Source organism: Trichomycterus rosablanca, chromosome 19, assembly GCF_030014385.1.
Source record: "Trichomycterus rosablanca isolate fTriRos1 chromosome 19, fTriRos1.hap1, whole genome shotgun sequence".
In the NCBI taxonomy this organism is placed as follows: domain Eukaryota; kingdom Metazoa; phylum Chordata; class Actinopteri; order Siluriformes; family Trichomycteridae; genus Trichomycterus; species Trichomycterus rosablanca.
This window is the reverse complement of record NC_086006.1, coordinates 28,307,151-28,332,150: the sequence shown is the minus strand read 5'-3', so window position 1 is coordinate 28,332,150 and position 25,000 is coordinate 28,307,151. Positions and strand designations below refer to the sequence as shown.

Here is a 25,000-nt window from a genome sequence, read left to right as displayed (position 1 = left end):
TTATAAAGAGAAGTTTGAGAAGTGACCAGCAGAATGCCTTCACACCACTGAACACCTGGGATGAACTGGAATGCTGACTGTGAGTCGAAGTCACGGGGGCGGAGACGGGGGTGTTCCAAATTAACGTCCATGAATTTTGGAACAGGTTGTCCACATCGACTAGGATGAACCGGAACATCGACTGAGCATCAGCTTTTGACTGAAGGGGCACAAATCCCCACAGACACACTTCAAAATCATGTGAGAAGCTTCTCAGAAGAGCGGCTGTTGTTTTAGATGGAAAGATCACACAGACGGTCGCTCTGTTTTAATACTATTTCTTTTTGAAACAGGACCGTCACCATCGGACGTCCGAATACTTTTGGACACGTAGTTTATTTAGTGCTCTTTGTGTGCACTTTGCGGGATCCAAAAACAGACCAGAAACAAGCAGCAGACCCGAAAGCGTGGTGTGAGTTCTCAGATCCAATTATCTCCAGGAAGGTAAAAATAAACCGCGGTGTTGGTTATTCCGCTGATGTACTTCAAAAAATAAATAATAAATAAATAAAAAATAAAAAATAAAAAATAAAAAATAAATTCAATATAATAAAAAGGGATTTAAAAAAAGTAAAAAAATACAAATAAATACAAATAAAAAATAAATACAAATAAAAAATACAAAAATAAATATGAATAAAAAATAAATACAAAATACAAATAAAAAATAAATAAAATTAAAAAATACAAAAATAAAAACTAAAAAATAAATTTTTTATAAAATAAAAAATAATAAATGAACACAAATGTAAAACCACGCCGAATGACATGAAGAGAAGGAGACAGAAGGAACTCTGTCAGTTCTTCAGGTTCTGCTGTTTCATCAGCTCTGATGCAAGACAAGGTGCCACGGCGGGCATCATTATCCCCGGAGAGGCTTTACTCACACACACGCCATCCCTGCATTATTTTGAGTCCCAGTTGCTAAGCAACAGTAAAGATCCTTTCAGAACATAAAGCTGCTGTCCGAATACATCTGACTAGCAGGTACATTTGACCTGTTTGATCCCAGCACTCATCCTACAGCTCCTAGAACTGTTATTCTCTTAAAATTCTGCAATAAACACCAAAAAAATGAAAGAAATTCAGGATCAGCACTGCGGTCGATCTCGGTACTCAATCCACCACTGCACTGGATCCCAGCTTATTTTGTAGCATAGCAACAAGAATCCTGTGGTGGAACTACGTACATTCTGCTGAAATCCACTGTTCATATAAAAATCCTGCCTGAACTTTGGGATGAACTGGAATGAATTGGGATGAACTGGGATGAACTGGGATGTATTGGGATGAACTGGGATGAACTGGGATGAACTGGGATGTATTGGGATGAACTGGGATGTTCCTACCTGGTTTGGACCCCTCCATCACTGAGCCGTTGTAGATCTGGTTCTTGAACTCAGGTCGGTTGTCGTTCATGTCGATGACGAAGATGTAAAGATCCACCGGCTGCTCCACCTGGTTCCCGTTCATGTCCACCGCGTGAGCACGGAGCTACGCAAACACACACACGCCAACGGTCACGCGGCGTCACACACGCTTACGTTCACAGTAACACTAGCGCTACACCAGCTAACGTCACATAAACAAACACTGTCATATTAAATACCACTTATAAACACTATCCTAATAAACACCATTATTATAAACAAATCATAAACAATATCATAATAAATACTGCTTATAAACACTATCCTAATAAACACCATTATTATAAACAAATCATAAACAATATCATAATAAATACTGCTTATAAACACTATCCTAATAAAAAAAAAATCACAATAAATAATACCATAATAAACATCCCCTATAAACACTATCCTAACAAACACCATCATATTAAATGCTACTTATAAACACTATCCTAATAAATACTATCATAATATAAATACTACTTAAACACTATCCTAACAAAAAAATCACAATAAATAATATCATAATAAACATCCCTTATAAACACTATCCTAATAAACACCATCATAATACACAAATCCTAATAAATAATATAATAAATACTGAAGATAAACACCATCATTATAAACAAATCGTAAACACTCAATAAATACTGCTTATAAACACTCCTAATAAACACTATCATAATAAACATCCCCTATAAACACTACCCTATTAAATAATATAATAAAAACTACTTATAAATACTATCGTATTAAACCCCATCATAATACACAAATTCCAATAAACACCATCATAGTAAATACTACTTATAAACACTATCCAAATAAACACCATCATAATAATGTCATAATAAATATTATCATAATGTATATCATAATAAATACTACTTATAAACTGTCATAATTAAGAATGTAAATAAATATAATAAGTACTATTAATAATCACTATCCTAATAAACACCATCATAATAATGTCATAATAAATACCCTGCTGTGATGAGCAGTGTGTAGAATCAGTATTAGTGTACTCTGCAGTGTGTAGAATCAGTATTAGTGTACTCTGCAGTGTGTAGAATCAGTATTAGTGTACTCTGCAGTGTGTAGAATCAGTATTAGTGTACTCTGCAGTGTGTAGAATCAGTATTAGTGTACTCTGCAGTGTGTAGAATCAGTATTACTGTACTCTGCAGTGCTGTAGGTGGTTTGGGATGCAGCAGGTTAAAGACCGGAGACTAAATACTACAGTTAATTAAACTGAATCTGATTATTCAGTGTTTATAATCGTTCATGAGGGGAACGAGCAGCGCTGGATGGAACTAAGGAGGAACATCGAGGACTTCTGGAGACTCCACACACACACACACACACACACACACACACACACACACACTTACACACGTTTATAAATTTGCATTTTAATTGAGAATTGACTGATATGCGACTCCCTGTGTGACTCACAGTGTGTTTAATTGGGGTGTTTAGCACAGCGTCTGTAACTCACTCAGGGGTACAAGCACACACACACACACACACACACACACACACGCACACACACACACTGTTCCGTATTTCCAGCAGTGTCGGGGTCTCAGAATTGATCACACACTCCTGTTCTGCCACGTCACCAGAGAAACACCACACAGCTCATTTCAACACCTGATCCAACACCTGATCCAACACCTGAGCACAACGTTTCTGAACCCCTCTTCCTAAAACCACGGGTATTAATAGAGCTGTTGCAGCTGTAACAGCCTCCACTCCTCTGGAGAGGCTTTGTAGTGTGTCTGGAGAGTCTCAGGCACTGATGCTGGACATGGAGGCCTGCAAGTGATTCTAATTCATCCCAAAGGTGTTTCACTGGGTTAACATCAGGGCTGTGTGTGTGTGTGTGTGTATATGTATGTGTGCTTATGTGTGTTTCTATATGTGTGTGTATGTGTGTAGATGTGTGCGATTATGTGTGTGTCTATCTGTGTGTGTAGATGTGTGTGTTGGAATGTCTGTATCTGTGGGTGAATGTTGGTGTGTTAATGTGTGTGTGTGTTGATATGTGTCTGTGTATATGAATGTGTGTGTACACGTGTGTGTGTTGGCATGTGTATGTGTGTGTTGTTTGTGTGTGTATGTGTAAATATGTGTGTGTATATGTGTGTGTGTATAGATGTGTATGTATATGTGTGTGTATATGTGTGTATATGTGTGTGCTGGTATGTGTGTATGTGTGTGTGTAAATGTGTATGTGTGTAGATGTGTGAGTGTATGGGTGTGTGTGTGTGTGTGTGTGTGTGTGTGTGTGTGTGTGCTGTACATCTTATTTTGCTTATGGGCCATTACATGTAGCTAAACTCCGCCCCCAACCAACACACACCCTACAGGGTGTGGCTTTTATACGATTTTGGACTGTGTCTATGGGAATTCCTGCACATTCAGTGATAAGTGAGTTAATGAGGTGGGGCTCTGCTGTTGGACAGGACGCCTCATGGTCCATCCTGAAGTTGATCAGAAGGGTTTGAGGTTGCAGCTCTGTACAGACCACAGGAGTTTATTTATTTATGGACATCAGTTTGTGCTGAGCTGCTCAGTCCTGCTGGAACACACATCTGGAAAGGTGTGGCTGAAAGGAGGGGCGTCCACATACTTATGACCGTACAGTGTGCTTATTCTCAGGCTGTACGAGTGTGAAAGTGATTATGAGTGGTTTTGTTGGTTTAGTTTATATTAATCCTGATCCTAATTGCTGCTCCTCGGGTTTTTCACGCCCGTGTTCCGTTCGGCGCCTCTCGAGGTTTCGCTCGGAACTCCGAAGCGCCGCGGCGACACATCACACGAGTTCTAGCGGCGCCGGGAAGTGAAGGGAACACCTTGGTTATCTCCACTGTCGACACCGATGCTACATTAGTGCTCGGCTAATTGACAGCCGGAGCCAATTCACCGAGCGTCAGAGGAGAGATGAGATTTGGCTCTCGTTCCTTGATCCTCAGGGTATAAAGACTCGCTAAACTGAGTTAAAACTTATATAAAAACACCAGAAAATCAAATACAAGCCAGAAAAAAACTTTACACAATTTAAACCTATTAAAGTTCCAATTAAATCTGTCAGAGATTTTTTATTTATTTATCGATTTATTTATTCATTTATTTATTTATGTATTCATTTATTTATCTATCTATCTATCTATCTATCTATCTATCTATCTATCTATCTATCTATCTATCTATCTATCTATCTATCTATCTATCTATCTATCTATCTATCTATCTATCTATCTATCTATCTATCTATCTATCTATCTATCTATCTATCTATCTATCTATCTATCTATCTATCTATCTATTTAATTATTTATTTATTTTCTGGAGTGACGTTCTGGTTCTACCAGCCGTAACTCATCCTAAAGGAACACACAACATGCAGATTGGATGGTATGAAGTTGCCTCACGGCAAGAAGGTCCCGGGTTCGAATCCCCAAGGTTCTTCCTGTGTGGAGTTTTGCATGTTCTCCCTATATATGTGTGGGTTTCTTGCGGGTGCTCCGGTTTCTTCTCGCAAGTCCAACCAGTGCAGTCAGGTTAATTCGGAGCGGTGGTGGCTTAGCGGTTGAGGTACTCAACTAGTAATCAGAAGGTTGCTGGTTCAAGCCCCACCACTGTCAAGTTGTCACTGTTGGGCCCCTGAGCGAGGCCCTTAAACTTAAATCACTTTGGATAAAAATGTCCGGCCAAATGTAAACGCGTGTGTGTGTGCCCTGTGATGGACTGGCAACCTGTCCTGCCTTTGCGGTACTCACGTGGTAGGAGGAGCGCTCCTCTCGGTCCAGAGGTTTGGTGACGTACATTTTGCCTCGCTCCGGGTCGATGTTGAACACCTCGTTGGGGGGCTGATCCGCACCCATGCCGGTGATGCTGTACCTGATGTTGATGGAACGATCTTTATCCGATCGGATCTGCAACACAGAGACACACAAGAACCGTCACGGATACGAGCCGGAACGCCGCAGGAACATCGGAACCATCGGCTCCCGGAAAAAGCAGGGGCGGGAAGTGAAATGCAAACGGATCGGACTCTCTTTGATCTGTCTGTAATTAAAAACAATTCCTTTAATGGTTGTTTTTGTTTTAAACCTGACGCCTCAGTTCTGGACTGCAGGCGGTCAGTCTAGCACCTTGGTGCACACTCGAACATCCCATACAAAAACAATCTATATTAAAACAGAGCGACCGCTGTGTGATCTTTACAACTAGAACAACAGCCGCTCTTCTGAGAAGCTTCTCACAAGACTGTGGGAATTTGTGCCCGCTTTTCTTCATTTCTTTATAGAGCTGGAACAGGAAAGGTCCTTCCCTAAACAGTTGCTGCAGAGTCCATTAAGATCAGAGATGGAACAGCAGCAGCGTCACACCTACACACACCATCCATCATCCTGATACATCCCTCAGCTACAGATATCGACTGTGTACACACACACACTCACAAACACACTCACGCACACACACACACTCACAAACACACACACACACTCACACATACCTACACAGACACACACTAACACGTACATACACACACACTCATTACTACACAAACACACACATACCTACAAAAACACAAAGATACACACATTCATACCTACGCAAACACACACACACACACACACACACACACTTATACAAACACACACACAGACACTCACATGATCATGTACTCACACACACACACACACACTAACGTACACACACAGACACACACACACTCATACCTACAAAAACACACACACACACACACATTTATTCAAACACACACACACACACACACACACTTACACACACATATCTACACAGACACACACTAACACGTACATACACGCACACACACTCATTACTACACAAACACACACATGCCTACAAAAACACAAAGATACACACATATATACCTACGCAAACACACACACACACACTTATACAAACACACACACAGACACACACATGATCATGTACTCACACACACTAACATGTACACACACAGACACACATTCATACCTACAAAAACACACACACACACACACACATTTATTCAAACACACACGCACACACATACCTACGCAAACACACACACACACACTTATACAAACACACACACAGACACACACATGATCATGTACTCACACACACACACACTAACGTACACAGACACACACACTCATACCTACAAAAACACACACACACATTTATTCAAACACACACGCACACACATACCTACACAAACACACACACAAACACAGACACAATCATGTACTCACACACATACACACACCACACACACACACACACTCACGTAGGTGGGTTTGAATCCCTGGGGTCCTTTCTGTGTGGAGTGTGTGTGTGTATGTGTGTATGTGTGTGTGTGTGTGTGTGTGTGTGTTTCCTGCCTTTCTCCAAATTTAAGCAATCTAACAGTGGTGTGCTTTACACCCCTCCAGTTTCTGATGTACACTTCTACTCAGTACTGATGTTGCTTTCAGAGAAAGTTTGGAACTCAGTAGTGACTGGATGATTTTGATGCTATACAAGGCTTCACAGCTGAGCTGTTGTTGCTCCTGGACATTTCCAGAAGATGCAGAACTAAGGGTTCCACTCTGAAGGTGACGAAAACGTTCAGCTACACACATCTGTACGTCTCACACACACACACACACACACACACACACACACACACACACACACGTCAGCGACGGGTGCAGCTGAGATCCACTCTTCCACTCGTACCGCTGTCTCTGTTTCAGAGTGTGATTGGTACAGGCGTGTGTGTGTGTGTGTGTGAGTGTGTGTGTGTGTGTGTGTGTGTGTGAGAGTGTGTGAGTGTGTGTGTGTGTGAGTTCCTCGGGGTGATGAATGGTAATTGATTCAGTTTGAAGAACACTAGAAGGAAAAAGCTCTCACCTCTCATCTCTCGCTTCTTATTAGAGAAAAGAGACAGAGTGTGTGTGTTCAAGTGTGTGTGTGTGTGTGAACGTGTACAAGTGTGTGTGTGTGTGTGTGTGTGTGTGTGAAGATAAAACTAGAAACCATAATTGACCTGTTTGTTGGCAGATCAAAGCGAAATCTCCTTCGATACTCGATGTTAAAGAAGCACTGACATTGTACTGCACACACACACACACACACACACACCTATAACTACACACCTGAAGGTGGTAGTAGCTCAGCATTAAAGATACTGGACTAGTAATCAGAAGGTTGTAAGTTCATACCCCACCACTGCCACTCAAGTTGCCACCGTTGAGCTCCTGAGCAGGGGCCATTCACAACTGTAGGTCACTTTGGATTAAAGCATCAGCTAAATGCCATAACTGTACACAAACACACACACACACACACACACACACACACTAACACACACATACTGTACCTACACACACTAACACACATACCTACACAAACACACATACCTACACACACATACCTACACACACACATACCTACACAAACACTAAGACACATACACACATATACAGTGCCTTGCAAAAGTATTCAGCCCCCTTGAACTTTTCAACCTTTTGCCACATTTCAGGCTTTAAACATAACGATATGAAATTGTAATTTTTTGTGAAGAATCAACAACAAGTGGGACACAATCGTGAAGTGGAACGAAATTTATTGGATATTTTAAACTTTTTTTAGAAATAAAAAACTGAAAAGTGGGGCGTGCAATATTATTCAGCCCCCTTGCGTTAATACTTTGTAGCGCCACCTTTTGCTGCGATTACAGCTGCAAGTCGCTTGGGGTATGTCTCTATCAGTTTTGCACATCGAGAGACAGAAATTTTTGCCCATTCTTCCTTGCAAAACAGCTCGAGCTCAGTGAGGTTGGATGGAGAGCGTTTGTGAACAGCAGTTTTCAGCTCTTTCCACAGATTCTCGATGGGATTCAGGTCTGGACTTTGACTTGGCCATTCTAACACCTGGATACGTTTATTTGTGAACCATTCCATTGTAGATTTTGCTTTATGTTTTGGATCATTGTCTTGTTGGAAGGTAAATCACCGTCCCAGTCTCAGGTCTTTTGCAGACTGCAACAGGTTTTCTTCCAGAATGGTCCTGTATTTGGCTCCATCCATCTTCCCATCAATTTTAACCATCTTCCCTGTCCCTGCTGAAGAAAAGCAGGCCCAAACCATGATGCTGCCACCACCATGTTTCACAGTGGGGATGGTGTGTTCAGGGTGATGAGCTGTGTTGCTTTTACGCCAAACATAACGTTTTGCATTGTGGCCAAAAAGTTCGATTTTGGTTTCATCTGACCAGAGCACCTTCTTCCACATGTTTGGTGTGTCTCCCAGGTGACTTTTTATGGATATCTTTGAGAAATGGCTTTCTTCTTGCCACTCTTCCATAAAGGCCAGATTTGTGCAGTGTACGACTGATTGTGTCCTATGGACAGAGTCTCCCACCTCAGCTGTAGATCTCTGCAGTTCATTCAGAGTGATCATGGGCCTCTTGGCTGCATCTCTGATCAGTCTTCTCCTTGTTTGAGCTGAAAGTTTAGAGGGACGGCCGGGTCTTGGTAGATTTGCAGTGGTCTGATACTCCTTCCATTTCAATATGATCGCTTGCACAGTGCTCCTTGAGATGTTTAAAGCTTGGGAAATCTTTTTGTATCCAAATCCGGCTTTAAACTTCTCCACAACAGTATCTCGGACCTGCCTGGTGTGTTCCTTGGTCTTCATGATGCTCTCTGCGCTTTAAACAGAACTCTGAGACTGTCACAGAGCAGGTGCATTTATACGGAGACTTGATTACACACAGGTGGATTCTATTTATCACCATCAGTCATTTAGGTCAACATTGGATCATTCAGAGATCCTCACTGAACTTCTGGAGTGAGTTTGCTGCACTGAAAGTAAAGGGGATGAATAATATTGCACGCCCCACTTTTTAGTTTTTTATTTCTAAAAAAAGTTTTAAATATCCAATAAATTTCGTTCTACTTCACGATTGTGTCCCACTTGTTGTTGATTCTTCACAAAAAATTACAATTTCATATCGTTATGTTTGAAGCCTGAAATGTGGCAAAAGGTTGAAAAGTTCAAGGGGGCCGAATACTTTTGCAAGGCACTGTATACACATACCTAAACACACACACACACCTACACAAACACACACACACTGCACACATACCTAAACACACACACACACACACGTTTTTACACAAACACACACACACTGCACACATACCTAAACACACACACACCTACACAAACACACACATACACCTAGACAAACACACACCTCCACACATATACACACACTTTTACACTCTCACACACTCACACACACTCTCACACCTCCACACACCTCCACACACACACACACACACAAACACCGGTACCTTCTGATCTAAATGCAGTTCGTTTCATTAGTAGGTATCAGTGAGAAGAGACTTGTGATGAGACCGCTGTTCCATGTACGATATGTGACATGGCAAAAGTAAACAGACACCCAACAACAGTCTCCACTCTTCTGGGACGGCTTTCTATAAGATTTCACAGTGTGACTGTGGGAATTTGTGCCCTTTTAGGGAAAACAAAAGTCCCTCAAAGCTCTCCCAATTCCCATGTTTCGCTATGGTCAGATAGGGTCTCAGATACACACTTTCCCGGATTCTGATTGGCTTTTCCCGGACCAATCAGAGCGCAGATTTTGTACTTTTTTTTTTACTTGTCGGTTTGGGTTCATTTTGTGCTGCATTTTCTCAGAATCAGATTTTTATTTATTTATTTCTTGTTCTGAAACTGGAGGCTGAACGGCGCCGACTAAACCAGGAACATCAAGGATAAGAACTGAGAGACCAGAAAACAATCGAGCGCTGAGGAAAGAACCATTAAATCTCCTGTCTGATGTAAAAAACTGTAAACACCCGTTTATTCAGGAGAAAATCTGATCTGATAATAAAATTAAGAATGCGCTCCGGCTCCAAGCGGTCAGTGAGAGTCCGAGGTTCAGTCCTGGACTGGATAAAAGCAAACGTTCCTTAATTAATTAAAGCTTTTAAATGATTTAAATTGGGGTCACGATGTTCAGACTTCAATTAATTAAACAGAATTAACTGGGGGCGGCACGGTGGCTCGGTGGGTAGCACTGTCGCCTCACAGCAAGAAGGTCCTGGGTTCGATGCCCAGGCCGGGTGGTCCGGGTCGTTTCTGTGCAGAGCTTGCATGTTCTCCCCGTGTCTGCGTGGGTTTCCTCCCACAGTCCAAAAACGTGCAGTCAGGTTAATTGGAGACGCTGAATTGCCCTATAGGTGAATGGGTGTGTGTGTGTGTGTGTGTGTGTGTGCCCTGCGATGGACTGGCGCCCCGTCCAGGGTGTTACTGTGTGCCTTGCGCCCATTGAAAAGCTGGGACAGGCTCCAGTACCCCCTCCGCGACCCTGATTGGATAAGCGGTTAAGAAAGTGAGTGAGAATTAACTGTGATAGTCACAATCTTGGGACGTTTAGTAAACCTCAGTAAAAATAAGGACCAGTCTGTACAAGCAATGATCACCAGTGGCTCACCACTGTCTTCCAAACCTCATTGGAGCAAATAATTCCTGTATTTTACCATCTACCGTACATAATATTGTAAAAAGATTCAGGGATTTGAGTCCATTTAGGGCAAAGCCGGAGACCACTGTAGAATGTAGAATGAGTGTGAGCTACAGTGATGAATTTAGCCTACTTCAGAAAACCGTTGTCACTCAACACAGGCCGCCACTGCATCATGAAACTCAACTGAAACTCTATTACACAGAGGAATTTGTACGTCAGTTCTATACAGAAACACTGTTGAGTTCTCTGGGCCTGATGCTGTGCACTAGATGTAGATTTTCTGTGCCTAGACCCGAAAGGACCATCCAGACCATTATCAGTAAAAGGTGCAATGGGATGCACCAGTGCCCACGGCACTGAAGTTAGACAGGAAGGCCTGGCTCACAGTGGACGCGCCAATTCATCCCAAAGGTGTTTGAACAGGTTGAGGTCATGATTTTGCAGTTCCTCCACTCCAGACTCACCAAGCCACGTCTGTGTGGACCCAACTTGGTGCACATGGGTACAAGAATGCAGGAGAGGACAAGGACCTTTCCTAAACTGTTTACATTTTTGGCACTTAGCAGATGCTTTTTTTATCCATAGCAACTTAGTGTTCTGACAGTATATTGTCAAAGCAACTGAAGGTTAAGGGCCTTGCTCAAGGGCCCAACAGTGGCAACCTGGCAGCGGTGGGGGTTGAACCAGCGACCTTTCGATTACTAGTCCAGTATCTTAACCACTAGGCTACAACCACCCGGTATTTAATCAATTCTACATTATTAATATTTTTAAACCAGTAGGTGTGAAGAAAATACCTGAACGTGGTGTTTTGTGGTGTCCACATACTTTTGTCAATCTCTGGTTGTGTGTGTGTGTGTGTGTGTGTGTGTGTGTGTGTGTGTGTGTACTTTGATGTGCGCTGGATGTGAAACACATCTACGATTCGTGCCAAATCTCCTCTACCCACGCCAAGCCGTACCGTCTGTTAGCGTAGCGACTCTGCTAACACAATTTTTTTTGTTCCACCACGGATCTCCAAGGATCCACCTGGATGTTCAGAGCTGCCCGTTTGACGAGTGTCAGCATGATAAATGAGCCACACACACACACACACACACACTGACACACACACACACTGTTCCCAGCGATCAGCGTCGTTATCTGGGTTGTAGATGAAGCTGACTTGGGTGTAAATTGGATTATGGTTAGGAGGACCTGCAGAGCATCTACCTCAGCTTCTCCTTGTCTCGTTCCAGTGGTGAGACCAGGTCTGGAGAGGTGGAGATAAGGTCGGGCGTGGTGGCTTGGATGAGAAGCACTCGCGGACCCAGAATCTAAGGTGACACGTTATACACAGACCTGTCAACGTCATGCCGGTCCTATCTCAGACCTGGACAAGTGTGCCCGTAACACACACACACACACACTTCAGGTTTTATAATCGATACCAATGAAAAACCATGCTACAGTATGGTGCCCCCTTAAGGGTGCCACCCTAGGCAGCTGCATATATTCCTGACACCAGGTACCACCTCTTCTTGCCTTGCAGGGTTTCTTAAATACACCAAGAAGTGTATAAAATCCACAGATTACATGCTTCTAATGTTGAAGCAACAGTTTAGGGAAGGCCCTTCCCTGTTCCAGCATGACCGTACCCCTGGGAACAAGCCAATGCTTTAATATGTTCATTGTAAAGCAACTTCAGCTGCATGCAAAGAGTTCTAACCTTCACTGAAAGAAGTCTAACGGATGAATTGGAATGCCGACTGTGAGCCAGGGCTGAACAGGAGGCTGGAGTGAGGCTTTAAACTTCATATTATTGCCTATTGTTTAAAAAACATGCTTAAGGTCAAGTGTCCACATACTTTTGGCTACATACAGGCACCCAGTGTCTTAAAGATGTACCACAGCCACACGAAGCAACTTTTATTACCATATAAGGAAATAAAGACACGCCCACTCAGCGCTATTGTTGTCATATATGGACGTAAAGACATCCACTCACAGATTGTTTGATATCCATATATGGACACAAAGACACACCCACATTACAGCTGCTTATACAGTATTTCCATATATGGACCTTAAGACACACCCACATTATAGCTGCTTATACAATATTTGCATATATAGGCCTAAAGAGACACCAACATTAAAGCTGTTAATAGAGTATTTCCATATATGGACACAAGGACACGCCCACACTACTGCTGCATTAATTTACATACAAAGACACAAGGACACACCCACATTAAGGCTGCTTTTATTTCCATATATGGACACAAGGACACACCCACATTACAGCTGCTTTGATTTATTTCCATATTTGGACACAAAGACACACCCACATTACAGCTGCTTACACAGTATTTCCATATATGGACATTAAGACACACCCACATTACAGCTGCTTATACAGTATTTCCATATATGGACATTAAGACACACCCACAATAAAACTGCTTTGATATCCATATTTGGACCTAAAAACACACCCACATTAAAGCTGCTTTGATTTCCATATTTGGACACAAGGACACACCCACATTAAAGCTGCTTTGATTTCAATATTTGGACACAAGGACACGCCCACATTACAGCTGCTTTGATTTATTTCCATATTTGGACACAAAGACACACCCACATTACAGCTGCTTATACAGTATTTCCATATTTGGACACAAGGACACACCCACATTACAGCTGCTTATACAGTATTTCCGTATATGGACCTTAAGACACACCTACATTAAAGCTGCTTTGATATCCATATATAGACAAGGACATGCCCACATTACTGCTGCTTTGATTTCCATATATGGACCTTAAGACACACCCACATTACGGCTGCTTATACAGTATTTCCATATATGGACCTTAAGACGCCCATATTAAAGCTGCTTTTATGTCCATATATGGAAGACAGACCTTTACTAATATGTGTTTTAAAAGACACACATACTACAGAGAACATGTTCCAGCTTCCCTTTGAGACATACCTACTTCCCCAACCATACTGGAGCTAAAATATAGGGACGGCACATTTTTAACGTGATTTAAGAATAGCAGTTTATTTTAAAAGGTCTATAAAGGAAAAGATGATTTTATTTTTCGTCTCTCAGTAGGAAGTCGTTTGAGAATAATATGATGGTTATGGTGTGAATGGCACTTTTCTCCCGGCATTCACATTTATCTCTTTATTTCCACTGATGTGCCATCGAAATGCGCCGCTGTTTGGAATTGTGGGTAATTACCATTAACCCACAGTAAGATCTATTGTACTGTATTTACATAAAGGGCGTCGGCACTTTATATGATCGGTGCTATCGGCTGGAACCGAACAGTCGTCCTCTGAGAACAGAGAGAATAAAAATGAGAAGATATGACGGCAGAACCAGAACCCACCCCGAGATGAGCGTCTCTGTCTGGTCTGGAGAGCGTCTGGCCCAGGTTCCCCTCCTGATTTATTCCCCTCTGGTCTCCTCAGCGGACGCGGCGTGGGCGTTTATGAAATAATGCATCATATTTATTTGTGTACTTTCCCAGATAGACGCTTTCAGATCCTGCACCATTTCCATATATCAGACGGAGCGGCGTTCGCCCCGGCTGCGTCCTAATGTGATTTCTGTAAAACGACGCCGACTCTCATTAGGGATCTCCTCGGGAGGCTCGGAGTTTCCTTCTCCTCTCACTTCTCCGGGCCACGCGGTCCGATCTGGCTAATACATCAGGCTTTATAGCCACATAAACGCGTAGATGAAACACTGAAAGTCCTGCTGTTGCTGCTGCTCATCACGGGAAGTTTATGAAGCGCTTCAGGCGACGTGCTGGAGACGTTTATGGATTTATAACGTGTCGCTCTTACTGAGAGGGACTTTGTGGAATAATACTGTGGTGATTTTTGGACACCGGAACCCTGTTGGTTGGTACATTACCTCAAAAAATGTTCTAGCTTAGGATTAACCTTCATAAAGCCGTCACAACGTCTGCACTTTATTATAGAGAGAAAGATCCGAGCTCGAGCAGTGAATTCTCAAGAGCTTTTATTGATCATAAAATCACTGGTTTGAATCCAACATGGCTGGAATTGTTGGCCCCTGAGCAAGGCCCTTAACACTCCACTGCTTGAATGCTAGTCGATCACAGCTCGGTTGTAAGTTGATTTGGATAAAAGTGTTTGATAAATACCTAAATAGCTGCTTTTATTTCCATATATGGACATAAAAACACCCACATTACGGCTGCTTATACAGTATTTCCATATATGGACACAAAGACACACCCACATTACAGCTGTTTTATTTCCATATATGGACACAAAGACGCCCACATTAAAGCTGCTTATACAGTATTTCCATACATGGACACAAAGACACGCCCACATTAAAGCTGCTTATACAGTATTTCCATATATGGACACAAAGACACACCCACATTACAGCTGTTTTATTTCCATATATAGACACAAAGACACGCCCACATTAAAGCTGCTTATACAGTATTTCCATATATGGACACAAAGACACACCCACATTACAGCTGTTTTATTTCCATATATAGACACAAAGACACGCCCACATTAAAGCTGATTTGATTTGTACTGATAGGTGATTGCTTTGTTAAATCACTAGACCAACATGATGATATTGACATTGGTTGCTAAGGTGTTGCTTAGCAGTTCATGTTATTTATTAAGCATCTTGTTTCAGGTGGTTGCTAAGGTGTTGCAAGGTGATTGTTCATGTATCCCTGGAGGTTACTAGGGTGTTGCAAAGTGTATATATAGTGTTTTGGGATTCAAGTATACTATACCCATGTAATATATGTTACTATAAATATATTATTCTGGGATGTAGCTTTGTTGTTGCTAGGGTATTTCAGAGGGTTGCAATGGTGATGTCCAGTAGTTATTGTAACGGCTACAGTGGTAACTAATAAAATGTTAATACGTCGGACGCTCCTTCGTTATTCAGTCAGATCATCAGAATTAAGGTGCCTCAGTAGGAGCATTTTAAAGGATCTAAGGATTTAGACACGCCCTCTTCTCGGGAGTGGAGGATGATGGGAAATGCGTCTGTGTAGACAGAGAGCGAGGGTTTCAGACCGACCCTGAGTCTCGGGTTCGATCCCGGGCGCTGAGGCTCTGACGTTCTGTCCTCTGTTTTCACCACCATCATTTTTTTCCTGTCACCCTGAAGCCAGGTCAGAAATTGAGGAGTAAATCTCGGTGCCGGTCACGGCTCAGGATCGTCACCGTGTGTTTACGAGACGAACGATTTACAGCGCAGGAGAAAACACTGAGCCGAACACGCCGGCACTTTCACCAGCGCATTAGCTCTGTAATCCAGGATTACGTTTATAAGCATTATGCTGCACAGTGGGTGAAGTAAACTAGCTTGCTGCTGCTGAGATCTGGGATCTGGGCGTTGAATCTTAGGGTGCTATTAGCCAGTCTGGGGACTGTATGGGGACATCATTGGGTAATGTCTGTCCCTGCTATGTTGCAATCACCTATCAGTACCCTACCAACCACCTAGGACAACATAGCAATCATCTATTAGTACCCTAGCAACTACCTGAAACAACAGCAATCTTTCACCTCCTTGGCAGCAAAAATGTGGATGTTTATGAAATAATGCATCACATGTATTTGTAAAACATAGCAACTGCCAGGCAACAACCTAGCAACCACCTGGAATAACCTAGCAATCACCCTACAACACCTTGTGAAATAATTTTAACGTGAAAGTTTACATAAATAAATAAATAAATAAATAAATAAACTTTTAATCATTTCTATCTTTGCATGGCTGTAAGAACACATGATTTGAACAGAATCCCATTTTCCCTGTTTACCTCGTCATTCTTATTTAAAATCACAGCAGTAATTCTAAAGTAATTATAACATAATAAGTAGAAATTCAGCGCAGCAGCAAACACGAGCGCCAGCGTCCCGACAGAGAGAAGAAAAGCGCTCTCATCTGATTAGCATCGGCGTGCTCCATGTTTGTACTTAACGGCGACGGATTAATGACGGACCGAGCGGCGGGACGAACGGAAACAATCGCATTGATCACGTTAATTTTATTTCCTGGGGGGCGGAAATTCATTTTCTGTTCGCTTGTATTGATATCGACGTGTAAAATAATGAAAAATAATTACAGATCCGAGTCGAGTCGGGGGGAGTTAGCGGCGACGCTCGCTGCAGTAATAAATCACACGCGTACACGTAGCTCATATTTATATAGGATAGGGAGACGGTCCGGAGACGGTCCGGGGTACCGGGGCGACGCTCCATCTCTCATTCTGCCATATTTAGACTTTATTTGTACTAATAAACCTCTTCACTCACTGGTACCCACCCTATTTTGAGTACACTATAATGCCAAAAGTATGTGGACACTCCTATAAGTAACTGATTTCAGGTCAATCTAGTTCACATTTACAGCATTTAACAGCCGCTTTTATGCAAACCGACTCACAATTGTGACAGAACACAGTTCAAAAAATTCAACTGAGAATTAAGGGCCTCGCTCAAGGGCCCAACCTGGCATCCTGGCAGACCTTCCAATTACTGGTCCAGAACCCGATAAAGGTTAAGCTGCCACTGCACCTGATTCCATTCACTCCTAACAGGGGTTTTGGAACAGGATGTCCAGCAAGCTCACAGTGGGGTGTCCACATACTTTTGGACATGTGACGTACCGCATGACACCATGCATCGGCAGGTCCGGGCTGTTTTATCAGCACTATGGGGATCTACACAGTAATAAACAGCTGGTTTTAATGTTATGGCTGATTAGTATATACCAGAATTCTCCCTCGGATATGACAGAATCGGATCTGCTAAACAGCCAATCAGGTCTCAGATCACCGCGCCACCCAGAACTCGATCCGAATGATCCGATCCAGGTATTAATCAGATCCACTGAGGGGTCAAACCTGCTTTTAGAGACCATTTATACACCCTAGCAAACACCTGAAACAACAAACCAATCACCTTACAACAACCTAGTAACCTCCTGGGACAACATATCAATCACCTAACAACAACCTAGTAACCATCTGGGACAACAAATCAATCACCTAACAACAACCTAGTAACCATCTGGGACAACAAATCAATCACCTAACAGTACCTAAGCAACCACCTGAAACAACATAGCAATAACTTGATATTATCCTAGCAACCACCTGGGACAACACAGCAATTACCTAACAATAACCTAGCAACCACCTGAAACAACATAGCAACCACTCAATATTATCCTAGTAACCACCTGGAACAACATAGCAATTACCCAATATTATCCTAGCAGACACCAAGGACAACAAATCAATTACCTAGCAATAACCTAGAAACCACCTGAAACAGCAAATCTATCACTTAATATTATCCTAGCAACCACCTGAAACAACATAGCAATCACTTGAAATCATCCTAGCAACCACCTGGGGCAACATAGTAATCACTTAATATTATCCTAGCAACCACCAAGGAATCCTAATAATAAATCCTAATAATAATCCTAATAATATTAATCCTAATAATAACCTAGTAACCACCTCGGAAAACAACCTAACAATACCCTAGCAACCACCTGGGACAACAAACCAATCACCTAACAATACCATAGCAATACAATGGTAAAACACACTAGCCCATCAGAGAGCTCAAGTTCTTTAGTTTGAATCTCAGCTCTGCTATCAGCCTGTTGGGCACCTACACAGACACATGATTGGCTTTGTGTCTGTAGGGGGAGGGACGATGGCTGAAACAGGGTTCGAACTTTGCCGATCAGTCGAGGCGGTGAGACCCCACCCCTAGCAGGTGAAAAGAAGCGATCCCTGTGCCCTCCTAGATTGGAAAGAGACGAGGTCCAACTGGGTGCAAACGGGGCGGAAAAAGAGAGAAATCCTTTTTTCCGGGAAGGAACAGAAGGGGAAAAACGGAACCCGAGTAGCGGCGTAGTGCACACACGGCTGAGCTAATCTCAGTACGCCGTTCAGAGATCTGATTTACTGGAACTGGACTCTCCGAGTCTCCCCGGGTTTCGGATTCTTCCGGCAAATTGACTGCCGAGCGCAGAAACCGAAGCTGCTGAATCTCCGACTCGTCTATATGCGCCAGAACCGATGAATTATGTAGAACAGACTGAGCCAAATGTGTTGGGGGGGGGTTTGGGGTTGAGGGGGTGCGTTTATCATTCATGATTATTTTATGCTATAAAGCGGTCCACGCGGGAAGCCGAGCGCTTTTCCTGTCAGCGCACGAAAAGCCGCGGTGATTTTTAAATTTTTTTTATTTTTGCGTTTTCCACCGGCTGCGTTTCAGACGTGATTAAAGCTTTGATGTTGGAGCTCTTCGTCTGTAAAAACAGAAACCGGGAAAAGGAAAGGAGGAAACAGGACACCAGCCCGAAGCCGGAATAAAGAAACCCCAGCTCAGCGTTCCTCATCGTCGCCTCGTATTTCTTCGACAGTTCTTCTCCGAGTCCGTGGATCACATGTCGCAGCACTGAGGGATGAATTAGAGGATTTTTGTGCCTGGATATCTTGGCACGGGCACCCAGGACGGACGCCAGAGCGCTTCGTCGGGCCCGGCGGGAGAGGAGATGGATCCACAGGCCGGGGAGAGAGGAGCGGGTGTAAACACAGATCCACCGCGGCGCTTCGGCTCCACGGGCTTCCGTTAACACGTCCGCCCTCCATTTCTGATTCGTTCGCTTATTCCGCTTGATTTGTTTGTTTCTCAAGTGAGACACAGAGGGCCGAGCGGTCACTATAAACCACCCACCAAATCTTACACTATGTGGCCGAAAGTATTTGGACACCTGAGCATGAGCTGGTCGGACGTCCTGATTCAAAAACAAACGCTTCTCACAAGACTTTGAAGCGTGTCGGTGTGGGAATTTGTGCCTGGTCAGTCGGTGTTCCGGTTCATCCCAGAGCTGTTGAGGTCAGCTGGAACAGAAAAGGACCTTCCCTAAACTGTTGCTGCACAGTCAGAAGCACAGAGCTTCCTTTATATAACAGATTTATTTCACCTGTTAGTGACTGTTGTGGCTTCAGTTATTAGAACGGGCGTCCCAATACTTTTGCTCATATAATAGAACCAAACTTGTGGCTTTAAGGGCAGGAGCAGCTTGTTTGTTTACATCTTCATTCATTGTATGTTTTACCAGCACTTATCCTGGTCAGGATAGGAAACCAGGGAGGAAACCGGAGCACCTGGAGGAAACCCACACGGGTACCAAAAGGTAATTGCTTCATTGTCCCAGGTGGTTGCTAAGTTATTGTTAGGTGATTGCTAAGTTGCCCCAGGTGGTTGCTAGGTTATTGTTATATGGACACACAGACCATAATCCCTGATTAAAAATGTGTAAAACGACATATTAGAACATTCGACACCGCAGCCAAAAGTATGTGGACGCCTGACCTTAAGCTTGTTAATAGGTTCAGGCAAACTAGCCCTATTTATATGGACATGCAGACCATAATCCCTGATAAAAAATCTGTGAAACGACATAATAGAACGTTCAACACCACAGCCAAAAGTATGCGGACGCCTGACCGAACGCTCGTCGTATTTTTTCCACCCAGCAGGTTTTCAGATTTTCAAAAGCAGTGATGAATCGATAAAAGAATAGACGGGTTCAAATCACGCAAATCAGAAAAATCAGCAGGAGGAAGGAGTTTAGCGTTCGGCGCCTCGGCTCCAGCTTCAATCACAGAGAATCGCTCTGGTTTCACGGCGCTGCGCCCGACGCCGCTCCATAAAAACGTTTTCCGAGCTGCAGAGGAGCGCTCGTCTGGCGACGGGGCTTTATTGCATCCATATGGCGGCCATAAAATAACGACTCTATAGTAATTCCACCATTTTCGGTCCATCACAGAGGCCATCGAGGTAAATGTCCTCGAAACGTAATATAGCGGCGCGCTAATACACGCTGGGGGCGGCGGGGCGGCGCGTACGAGACGCCGATCGTTAAGATTCCATGTGAGCGTATTTAACCGTCCGTTTCAGCCCCTGAACCGGAATCCACCGGCCGTGCTCGTCTGGATGAACCCGATCAGATGTTTTAACGTCTAAACCGTCATGAAGCGGCCCAAAATCACCCCCCGGCCCCCCGTCCCCCTCACCCTGAGCTCCGGGAGGATAAATGACCCTCTCTAAACACTCGCTCCTGCACGATCGATGGCGGCTTTAGAAAATTAGCTGTAAAACGCCGCTGACTGCGCGTCGTTTAGCCGCCGGCGCTCTGCTGCTCCTGGGTGTCTCGGGGTGAGTTTCGTGGAGCTGATCACAGCATCTATTTCACAAACAACAACAAAAAAAACACGACATGGACACCAGATCACCAGATCATGAGCTTCTGAGAAACTGTGTGTTTGTGGGAATTGGTGCCCATTCCATTTGGGCCTTCCACAAACTGTTGGCACAAATTCTGCTGCATATAATTGATTGTATCCACCTGTTAATAATAAACCCGACCTAAACACCTAAACATTAGAAGAAAGTGTTTCTTAAATCTGTAACTAAGCTTTACCAATATGAATATTTGTCATGCCAATAAAGTAAGAGTGAGAGAGTGTGTGTGAGAGAGAGTGAGAGAGATTAAGTGAGAGAGTGAGTGTGTGTGTGTGTGTGTGTGAGTGTGTGTGTGCGTGAGAGAGAGTGTGTGGTTGAGAGAGAGATTAAGTGAGAGTGAGAGAGTGTGTGTGTGAGAGTGTGTGAAAGTGTGTGTATGAGAGAGATTAAGTGAGAGAGTGTGTGTGTGAGAGTGTATGTGTGTGAGAGTGTGTGAAAGTGTGTGTATGAGAGAGATTAAGTGAGAGAGTGTGTGTGTGAGAGTGTATGTGTGTGAGAGTGTGTGAAAGTGTGTGTATGAGAGAGATTAAGTGAGAGAGTGTGTGTGTGAGAGTGTATGTGTGTGAGAGTGTGTGAAAGTGTGTGTATGAGAGAGATTAAGTGAGAGAGTGTGTGTGTGTGAGAGAGTGAGAGAGAGTGAGAGAGTGAAATCGATGCTCTTGACTGCTGGAGACGATCAATAAAAACCCTCGAATAAAAACTCAGAACAAAGAAAAAAATCACAAAACAGAGAAACGTAAAATTTACTGGTTTATTCAGAGATTCGTTTCTTATAGTCGCAACTAAACCAGTTCAGTCTGGTTAGAGGAGCTGGTTAAGAAGATTAAGGTGAGGTGAAACGTACTGGAAAAGAACTCAGAGGAAAGAACACAGAGAAGAAAAAGAACACAGATCAAAAGAACAGAATAAAAAAACTTGGAGGAAAAAAACAGAAGAAAAGAACAGAGAGAAAAAAAGAACTGTGAGAAGAAACGAACAGAACAGAAGAAAAGAACTGAGAAAATAAAACAACAAAGGACAAGAACTGAGAAAAAAAGAACACAGAAGAACGGAACAGAGAGGATAAAAGAACAGAGAGGATAAAAGAACAGAGAGGATAAAAGAACTGTGAGAGTAAAAGAACTGTGACAGTAAAAGAACCCGTAAGAACCGGTGCTTGACTTCATCTGTTATATCAGGCTGAGCTGCTCCTGTCTGATTCCCGCTGTAGTTAATGACCTGTAACGACGGCTCATGGTGAAGCATCATGACGGCACGATGGTGTCTTTTATCTTTTGCCTGAGAGGACGGAACCAGAACCCCCCCGCACCGCACCACACCATACCGCACCACACCACACTGTACCACACCACACCGAACCGCCCCAAACCACCCCGTCCTGCACCCCACCGCACCACACCGAACCGCCCCAAACCACACCACACCACACTGTACCACACCACACTGTACCACACCACACCGTACCACACCACACCACACCGAACCGCCCCAAACAACCCCGTCCTGCACCCCACCGCACCACACCGTACCACACCACACTGTACCACACCACACCGTACCGTACCACACCACACCACACCGAACCTCCCCAAACCACTCTGTCCTGCACCCCACCGCACCACACCGTACCACACCACACTGTACCACACCACACCACACTGTACCACACCACACCGTACCGTACCACACCACACCGTACCGTACCACACCACACCACACTGTACCACACCACACCGTACCGTACCACACCACACCGAACCGCCCCAAACCACCCCGTCCTGCACCCCACCGCACCACACCGTACCACACCACACTGTACCACACCACACCGTACCGTACCACACCACACCACACCGAACCTCCCCAAACCACTCTGTCCTGCACCCCACCGCACCACACCGTACCACACCACACTGTACCACACCACACCACACTGTACCACACCACACCGTACCGTACCACACCACACCACACCGAACCGCCCCAAACCACCCCGTCCTGCACCCCACCGCACCACACCGTACCACACCACACTGTACCACACCACACCACACTGTACCACACCACACTGTACCACACCACACTGTACCACACCACACCACACCGAACCACCCCAAACCACCCCGTCTTGCACCCCACCACACCACAACGAACCGCCCCAAACAGCCTCACAAGACTGTGGGAATTTCTGTCCGTTCCGCCTTAAAACCACCTTAAACCACCTTAAAACAGCTTCAAAACCACCTTAAAACCGCCTTAAAACCATCTAAAAAATGTTCAGTCAAAAGATGCCTGCGTTTTGTATGGCGGGCACTGACAGATCAGTTGATGTTCCAATTCATCCCAGAGCTGTTCTGAGCTTTTCTTCACATCTTTATAGAGCTCTTCATGCTGGAACAGGAAAGGTCCTTCCCTAAACTGTTGCTACAAACTTGGAAGCATGTGATACCTCTTATATAATCGATTTATTACACCAGTTAGCGACTGCTGTGCCCGAACCAGGTGAATTTGTTAATAAGGAGGGGCGTCCAGATACTTTTGATCATACAGTGTATAATCTGCACAGGCTGAATAATGTCATTGTATTTTAGCCGCTAATGGATCAGCCGTTTAGCGGATAAATACCAGATTTTCCAGCGGGTGTCGCTGTTGGGATGTACTAGAACCACAGATGTGCATATTAGAACCTAAATACCATTCCCCACCCCCCCCACCCGTGAACCCGGACCACCCAGCCGACCGTCGCACCGCGGCTATAATCTCATCAGCGCGACACACGCTAATCACCCACAAAGCCTCTTCACGACCGGGTCCGCTGACTAAACCGGCTAATTTATGCTAAGCTGCTTAGCGCTGGTCCTCACACATCCCGCGAGTCACGCTACGGTCCTAATGGCGTTTAAAAAGCCAGAGATCTGCTCGTGACCGCGGCGCCGAACTTCGCTAACATCAGGAGCTCGATGGAAGATCAACTGCGACGTTCATTAGATACGACACAAACTGATACGGACGCGCGGAGCTAATTTAATCATCCGGGTTTAATTTTAGCATTCTGAAAGATAGACGAGAGGGGCGAGATGCTAGCTCTGAACGACTTTTTTATGCTAACAAATAATACTCGTCATTCTGTTCATACTCGTCCACTAGGTGGCAGTAATAAATCCCCACAGTTCAAGTATAATGTTCATTAAGGTCATTCGCGTTAAAACTGCCCCGAGTCTGGGACGAGGTCCGGATCCACCATGGCGACGCCTAAATACCGGAGAAGCCAAAAATTACCCAGGGTTCCTGAAGACCACTTCTATTTACCCACCAACCTGCTGTTACATGGACCAAAAACAGACCAGCCACGCAAACTAAAAGCACATGTTTACCCCATATTGTTCCCCTGTTACCCCTGTGACCTCCACCTTAAGATTCAGGTGACACCTTAAAACCACCTTAAACAACCTTAAACAACCTTAAAACAGCTTTTAGGCCTCCTTAAAACCACCTTAAAACCACCTCAAAATCGCCTTACAACTGCCTTAAAAATACCTTAAAAATGCCTTAAAACCACCTTAAAACCGCCGTAACCACATCAAAACCACCATGTTGGAGCGCCACC

At 43.9% G+C, this 25,000-nt stretch overlaps 1 protein-coding gene across 2 annotated transcripts in view; it reads right to left on the bottom strand.

Annotated features, from left to right (window-relative positions):
- Positions 1-25,000, bottom strand: part of LOC134333207 (cadherin-4-like) — a 200,922-nt gene that overhangs the window by 21,174 nt on the left and 154,748 nt on the right. For both annotated transcript variants that reach the window (XM_063015078.1, XM_063015079.1), the window contains 2 exons: positions 5,246-5,401; positions 1,389-1,533 (listed from right to left, as the gene is read on the bottom strand). In XM_063015078.1, the coding sequence (XP_062871148.1) occupies positions 1,389-1,533; positions 5,246-5,401 (301 nt within the window). The remainder of the gene's footprint in view (positions 1-1,388; positions 1,534-5,245; positions 5,402-25,000) is intronic.